At 36.6% G+C, this 8,793-nt stretch overlaps 1 protein-coding gene across 1 annotated transcript; it reads right to left on the reverse strand.

Annotated features, from left to right (window-relative positions):
* Positions 1 to 2,393: 2,393 nt before the first annotated feature.
* LOC145679240 (uncharacterized) lies at positions 2,394 to 2,849 on the reverse strand. Its single transcript, XM_081749825.1, has one exon. The coding sequence runs from the start codon at positions 2,847 to 2,849 to the stop codon at positions 2,394 to 2,396; it is 456 nt and encodes a 151-aa protein (XP_081605951.1).
* Between the last annotated feature and the right edge of the window lie 5,944 nt (positions 2,850 to 8,793).

Consider the following 8,793-nt stretch of genomic DNA (forward strand, 5'->3'; position numbering starts at 1 on the left):
TTTCTTTTGATATTCAAAAAATAATTTTGGGTTTCTGTTATTAATAAATTCCTTGAATGCAGCTTGACAGGCATTAGCGCTTTGTTGACAAATTTTATTCCAACATATAGGTTTTCTGTTGGTTTGTGAATTATATTTGAATATTTTGATATTTTCTTTTTTCCTCTGATTATTTATTTGGATTGATGTGGATTTTATTATTTTGAATATATCTGATGCTGTTGTTAATGATGTGATTTTGTCGTCAATTATTTTCTGATATTCCTTCTGATTGAAATTAGAGTAGACGTATTGAAGTTTCGATCCTGAATTTTTAGTTTTTTGATGTGTAAGTTTATCCATGTTTTTGAAATAATGGGTTTTAAATAGTATAGGAAGGTGGTCGCTAGTGCATGGATGATAGTAGGTGGACCACTCCGTTTCTATGTAGTGAGTATATTCGGTCAATGTTAAATCAGGTGCACTATATGAATTAATGCTTATACGTGTAGGAGAACCATCATTCATATATATAAAGTTGGAGTTAATAATCTAATTTCTGATTTGGATTTAGTAATGAATTCCAAAAATTTTGATCAGGTTGGATTTTTGGAGAAAATGTATATATTTAGCATTTTAATATTGTGTATTATTATTCCTAATGTTTGAATATGAGGATGGTAATTTCTGAAGTAGACCAGTGTGGGTATGTGTGTGTAACCAAAACATGTTGTGTCCTTACTTGTTAGATGGGTAGGGGAACAGTGTCTTTAATTCTCGAACTATTCAAGACCTGGAAACGAACATTCGCAATGCCATTGAGAACATTAACACTTCTAATCTTCGTAAAATTGCTGCCAACCTGATGAAACTTGTGAACCAGTGTTTCAATCAAAACAGGGGACACTCCCAGTATCCACTGTAGAGCTGGTAACTCATTTCTGATTGTAGCAGTGTTTCCGGGTGCATGTAAGTAAACGTTTTATCATGATTTTCATCATGAATTTGTGAGTTCATTTTTGTGCAAAGTCTTTGCAAGGTTCTTCCTTTATCAGCCCAATTTATTATGTAGTATGGAAGTAGGGGAGACGGGGGGAATGACGGTCACCTAAGGAAGAAGGTGTATTTCAATGACAAAAAATAATTACAGGTTCGTAAAAAATTCTATAATGTAGAGTAGAGCCTTAAGTACAAGATAGCATTGGAGTAAATACATTTGCGACTTTAATGTTATTTCTAGATACAAAAAACAAAAAACATACGATTAACCGGGATTTTCCACAAGGCGAGGTAATGACAGTCATAATAATCGTGACTATATTTGTCTATTCTTTGAGTTAGCAGTTTGCATAAGTAATTGTAATATACATTTATTGTTTTATGTTTAAAACTTATTTCCATTTACCCGTATCACACATGTATTTTTCAGCTGTATTCCATCCAGTATACTCTGAGTGAGCCCATGTATCACAAACAGTACATCTATACCACATTTCATTAGACCCTACTGTTACACAACTAGACCCATTTAGGCCTTCTGTTACAGTTATCACACATATATCCCTCAGCAGTATCCCAACCAGAACACTCTGAATGAGCCCATTGAACACAAACAGTATATCTATACCACAAATCATCATCCATGCCAACGTCTCCACAAACCAAACATGTATCTACTTGATCTACTAGAAAACTTCCCCCGTTTACACATCACTTACTTGAATATTGTTACCTTCTGAAGAAATGTTTTTAAAAGACTTGTCCAAACGTCTATTAGAATTCCTGAAAAGTGTTTTCTTACTGCATATCTTCTTGACTAAATTTGCCTTCTTTCCCTGCAACAACTTCTCTTCTTTCTTCCTTTTCTTTACATGCAATGATGTTTTCATAGGAATGTCAGTCAAAACTTCTGATCGGAACTTTTTTCTTGTTTGATATGATTCCCTCTCATGACTTGGTCCAGGTAACGGTAATATTTAACGAAAAGGTGTTGTCGATCCAAATATAGAAGTTCCAGGTTGAATTTTCGGAGAATTTGGAGATGCAGATGGAGCTGTTGATACAGATGCAGAAGCTCCAGGTGGAATTTCCGGAGTAATTGGAGATGCAGACGCAGCTGTCAAGTGGTTACTACCTGTAGAAATGTCTGGAGATTGGCAACTGTTTACAACTGTAGGTACAATCTCATTAGGCTTACCTGTAAGTACATCTTCCACAAAGTCCTCTTCAGAAAAGACGTTCGTATCCAGAGGATAAATACCATTGGGTTTAAAAGGAGATACAACTTTCGCAGCAGTAGCCAAATGAGAATATGCTTTGTTGAATAATGCAGTGAAGTCATGTGGTCTTATTGCTTTCAGAGATTTTAACCGCATGAAAGAGTCAAACTCTTTAATGTAAGCTTTCTTCAATAGTCAAAAAAATGTAACGTCGAGAGGTTGGAGTCTGTGAGAAGTGTGTGGCGGAAGAGACACCATGACTATACCATTTTCTCTACAATACTCGTAGGCATCTAAGGATATGTGACTGTAATGATTGTCTAGGATAAGAAGAACTGGTTTATCTTTTGTAGGTTTTGCATTGGCAACGAAATATTGCAACCAGATTAGAAACAATTCTTCACTAGTCGAACCAGTTTTTGAACAATGGTAAACTGAACCTGGAGGCCCATCTTTTTCAAGCACAGAACTCATTCTCTGACACGAAAATATGAACATTGGAGGAATGTAGCTGTCTGCTGCATTGATCCCACAAATAACAGTAATATTTTTGCTCTTCTCCCAGCTCGTTACTGCTTCAACACGTTTCTGACCTTTAGGAGCCAAAACATTTCCTGGCTTTTGCACTGTTCCCACCCCAGTTTCATCCATATTGAATATTTCAGTGGGTGCGAAATTGTACTTTGCCATAGCATCTTCCAAATTAGAAAAAATCTTGATACCTCACTTTTTTTTTTGAAACCTTTGATTCTGCTAATACTGATGGCTTCTGGTCTCCTGATTGAAATACTATAATTTCGCTTTAGAAATCCTTCCAGCCAATCTCTACCAGCCATACAAGAGTCTTTATCGAAAGAATGTTTGATGTTGCATTTCACTGCATATTCAAATGCAACGAGGCGTAGATCGGTTGGAGTCACCCCATAGAATACATTCGCCAACAATTTCACGTGATCACAATACACTGTTCCTGCTCTCTGGAGAAAACAGAAGTTCTTCCTAATCGGGGAGCACTGCACTTACTTTTCGCCAATCTTCCTTGTAGAGTACTAAACGGAATACCGCTTGCCGCTGACACAGATCGTATCGACTTCCCTTCTTCAATATCCTTCATCGCAGAACACAGAGAAGCTTCAGTCCATGAAGCCTTATTTGTAGTTCCTCACCATCTGAAAGACATAAACATGAAAACGCAAATGCAGTAAAAGCCATGCTAGAACTGTTAAGTTTAAATTATTGACGTACCTATGGATGATGTTTCGTGAATGTCTTATTTTTCCACTAAAAAAAATTGTATTGCCGACATATTACAGGATTTGTTAGAGGCATGTCAGGAAACAAGGGGTTACAAAAGTAATTTTCTTAAATTTAAGGCGAACTGTTCACAGTATTTGTGGAGATGTCATCTAAAATTTAAACGCCTCTAGCTTCAAAATTAGTCATGTTTAAAAACTTGCTCTTTTTAAATTTTGATTGAAGGAATTCGCCAATAAATTTATGACTGTTACTTTTGCAACGCCTTATATGAGGAATTGCATTTTGTTTCAGGCCTTCAAGAGTGAACTGGACCTTAGATCCAATAAAAATGTACAATTTGATCCTTTGCCAGTTACGAGTAGGCCTAATCAATAAGTAAAATTGTGTTTTTGTGCTATTTTGTTTTAGCATGTTTATTACAAAAGAAATAAAAGTGTTATTTAAAAAGTAACTCAGAGCGTTGGAAGTCAATATAATTTGCCATTAAATGCCATTGAGATCATTGTTCTAGATGCTGTCTTAACTGAGATATTTTGGGTTTTAATATTCTGGAAACACTGCGAATTTCTAAAGATGGCACATTGAAGATGATTCAAACCAGTTGCGGGTTGTATAGAATAGTATTACTTTCGATCATGTTAAGCGTCATTTCTTTATCTGCTTTCGTTTATGAGAAACTGGCAACAGAGCAAATTGTACAGTTTTCCTGGATCAAAGGTCCAGTTCTTTCTTAAGCATTCGACAAAACCACATGCTTACACTCAGTCTCTAGTAAATGACACAGATGTACTCTCTCTCATACACATATCTAATAGACATATACACATGACAATTAGCAGACAATATTTTTGTGGGAAATCCCGGTATCTTGTGGGGAATGCAAGTCAGTATGACTGCTGTTACCCCCACAGCGGACATTATCGTAAACACAATAACACCACGACTAATCGTAAACCTCGAAGTAAATTCATTGCACGTTTAAAATGTACAAGGAGTATATATTACAGACAAACAGGTTATCGAAAATAATTATCATAATAGTGGTACTTACAGCTTTTCTTTGAATCTATGAATTTTAGAAGAAACGTTGCAAAATCACAATTTTACTTCCTCTTCCTTTATCGCTCTTCTCCAGAGGGGCGGGCTTCACTTGTGGAGTTGTAAAACAGATAGATAGAGGGTAGCACGTGTTTGACTTTCTCACGTGACATCGTGTTCGAGATATCAGGGTGACAGGTATTTCCCAATGACCGGGATTCCCCCAGTCTCCCCTAATATCTTTGTAGGATCTATAACATGTTGTGAAGCAACAATTTTGATACAGATGTGTATGATGAACATATGCCAGACTTTTTCCTTCTTATAATGTAAATCCCTTGCACGACTGTGCCACGCACATAAAAAGAAGCAAACCTTAACTCTTTTGTAAACCAAGCAAAGTTGCAATAACCTTGAAATCACCGTAAATTTGCAACAAAATCTATCGTATTCCAGGCATCTAAGAATTTCTTCTATATTTTCGTAAGTTTTCCTAACATTAATAGCATTGACAACAGGACTTGAAAGAACATATTACTATGCCGTTTAAACTACTTTAAGAGAAAACTAGGAGAAATCAATTTAAAAATCTCCATTCTTCGGTCTTATGTGGTAGGCTATAAGGCGGATTTTCATGTGTCCTTTACCTCCGTGAGTTGCGAGCGATTGTGCTAAACAGCCAATGAAATCACGCATCGGAGATGGCGCGCTACACTCGCGTCAGAGTAGAAATTTGTTCAATTCTGACGGAAGTAGCGCGCGTACACTATTGTATTCACTGACTAACATGGCGGAAGTCGCAAACTTTCTATTTTACGCATGCGCATTAGCTAGGGAGTAGTAATTTGGCGCAATACACGCACGGATGTATGAAAACGAAAATAATTTACGGTGAATACGCTACATGTGATGCTTCCGTTCTAACGCGGGCATGAAAATCCGCCTATATCCGTTGATACAGAGAGTCCTTCAATGTCATGCACATAAGTCAGATGCCCATGTGCTTTGAAAAATGAAACAAATTCTTTGTCTGTAGCGAAAAGATGTTATCTTCACAACATCCGTCAAGTGATTCCATTGTTGCATCCGTGAGGCGAATAATTTGTCTTCGTTTTTGGAATATTCTAAGTTCCTGATTATGTTATTTAATTCAGACTATGTTATCATATGCGACTCACTGGCAGATGGTCTAGATCTTGAGATGTTGGGAGTTGTTCTGTATCTTTATCATCATCTGTATCCATGTTGAAACTTTCTTGTGGACTCGATATTTGCACATTAAGACCGTGTGGAATAGGACGCCTGGATACGTTGATCCGAGTACACAAAACTCTCTCTCTCTTTTTTTTTTCTTGTTATAACCCTTGTGAAAATGTGAGACCAACAAGAAATAGCAGTCGTGAAATATGTTCAGCAGGTTCTCGCCCACCATGAACACTCCAAACATCATACAGCTACGTTTCCCATGTGCCCACGCATTAATAGTACACATAGTACATCAAACATGAGGGGCCTAAGTTTTTTTATTTTGCATCTGAAGTACAAGAAGTAGGCTGTCCTTATTTTAGGCGTTAAGGTACGTTTTCTCGACTAAAACGTAGCTTCCCAATACCTACAGCAAACATTATCCGAACTGTTCACACACGTACGAGGCATGAATTATCACCATTACAAATTACCTCCCGACATAGTACAAAATGTCACTTGGTACACAAAGAAAGAAAACACAACTGCGTGCAGACTCAAGCGAAATACTTCCTGAATATGTGCCACACGTGAAGAACGTGTTGCTGCTGGGAATGCTGCCTTGCCAAACACCAGTGTGTCAGTGATCCCGCCTCCCTCGTACCGTAATAGTTAATGTGTTTGTATTTGATGCGAGCGAAAAAGTCGAATACCTTTTTCAGGCCAGCCATTCTGAGCGAAAATTTTCATTCACACCAAGCAAATGCGCGAACGGTATAAATGCTAACGTAATATATTGGAATGCGATGTTGTTAAGACTTCTAACAGTACAGCCACATAAATATGTGCGGGCCTTAAATAGTTCCTCACTCTTACTCTGAAACGAGAGCCAATCGAATATTTTAAATTCAACTAGCTGCAAGACTTACATGTGTCGCTGGTAGTCAAGCGTGGTAAGGTACTGAGTCAAAAAAAAAAAAAAAAACTTTAAATCTTGAAGATCAAGGGTTCGAAATTCGGTCTCAGATGTTTTGTTAATTTATATTTTAAACATGAAGATATGATGAAATAATTAAAAGTGTAATACTCATTACATATGTAAATGTCAAATTTAGTGCTTTGGTGTTAAAACTGTTGTTTATTGCTTTTGTTGCTCCAAAACAAATACTTATAAGACTTCTCGGCTTAAAATCTCTAGACTAATCAGTGACACTTAGATGGGTGTGAAATCAGTCTGAAATACATGCAAATAAGCATATACTTAGAAATTTATACATCAAACTAATTTTATATCTTAGGTATAAAATACGTTTCACAGCAAACATACAATACTGATTGGAAATTTTTTTAAAATATATATTTTAAGTGAAATTCACTCACTGCGATGAAGATGATTTGATTTTCTTTACCCTCACGAATATACAGTGTGTCCGTAAAGTTGCGAAACCCTTATTAACCCTAAAGTTGCGTAAAATTAACCTAAAATACACCTGTTGCAGTAATTTTACAACAATAGTGTTTGCAGTGGCCGTTTTCGTCAAAAAAAAAAAATACCCATTTTACGGACTTGCATTAAATAGACTTCTTACATGGCAACACTGCGTCAACTTTGTCACATTTTTGCACCAATTAATAAATGTTGATGCATACTGACATATACACAAAGATTCACCCGCAGGAAATCAATTTTTTTTCTTCGTTTTGTACATTTTTTTTTTATTTTACACTTTCGGTACTTTCTTTCATTAACATACATAAACATTATCAATCTCAACATCGATCATGATCTCGAAAATATCTACATAGAACACGCTTACATTTGTTTCAAGTCTCAGGTCTTTATCGTTCTTGGTTCAAAATATATACGCAATCAAACTTTGGGTTGCGCAACTTTACGGACACGCTGTTGATATCCTTCCCGTATTGTAAAACAGCTGTGCTTTCAGCTTTATGAAGAATTTCCATATACTTTGGCTTTTCGTAAATAATTGTACGATATGACTCGTTAAAATATTTGGTAATTTGCTAATGACAAGGGGTACGAAATTTCCACACAAGAAACAATAGATCTCTGCTGTGGCGTAGCGTGTGAATGAGAAGTTTGAGAGAACCGTTAAGAATATAAACTAATCATCCGACGTTCAGTCAATAACTATCAGCTACTGTCTTTTCGAAAAGAACGGCTGACAGAAAAAGAATTCGAGGTCTTTTACGTTAAGATTCTCAACTTTCACTCACTCTTTCTTGAAGAAAGGTAATGGAAATTGAAGAACTCAAGAAAAATAAGTGGGCCATATACAAAACCATTCTAGTAAGCAAGCATGTAGAATCGAAATGTTACTTGTCTGGAGTGATTATCTGTTAAGGAATGGAACACTAAAAATCACTTGTTCGTTAAATATTGTATGATATACGAGACAGGCAGTCCCGTTTTGCAATAGTTTGTTTCAGGGCAGGGTGAGAACTAATAGGGAAAAACGCCCCACAGCAAAGTGTCATTTTGCTATTGCAGGGCTCATAGTGGTCTGGTCTCTTGTAAATAGTTGAAAAGTGAACAAAAGCACACGAAAAAGTTACCAAAATCTCATCATGCCCCTTGTTTGTCAATTTCTCCATCACCTCTCTCTTTGTTGTTTTGTTTCATCTTTTCTTTTTCTTTTTGAGCTTCCTCCTTTCTTAGGTTTTCAAAGTATGCTTTGTAGTTACGGTAAGCAGACTTAGCAGATGTAAAAGGCTTCTGAGTAAGTGGAACCAGCTCTGGCCTATTTCCGAATTTCTTCATCCCAGACATTATATTTAACTTCGCATTGAGAGTTCTCAAAGCCATGAAATATTCAAATTCATCACCTACTCTTAAAAAGAACATACAAGAAGCATAACACAAGACGAACATGATGAACCACACAAACACGCACACACACAACGTTGAGCGCAGCGTTAACTATTACGAGAGAAAACTAAAAGACTATTATGATAGAAGAAAGAATAGACGCAGAAGGGTTTTCAACCCCACCTTGAGAGCTTAAGCATCTACTAACCATCCACTGTGCTTTAGAAAGAATAAAAGCTGACTGTTTCACGTGTGGCAGCAAGTACTGAAGCTTTCAGAAGAGTA

Source organism: Thermobia domestica, chromosome 2, assembly GCF_964235325.1.
Source record: "Thermobia domestica chromosome 2, izTheDome1.hap1.1, whole genome shotgun sequence".
Lineage (NCBI taxonomy): Eukaryota > Metazoa > Arthropoda > Insecta > Zygentoma > Lepismatidae > Thermobia > Thermobia domestica.

What these genes read in the sequence shown, in the direction of transcription:
- LOC145679240 (XM_081749825.1), bottom strand. Translation starts at nt 2,849, where the DNA reads ATGGATGAAACTGGGGTGGGAACAGTGCAAAAGCCAGGAAATGTTTTG.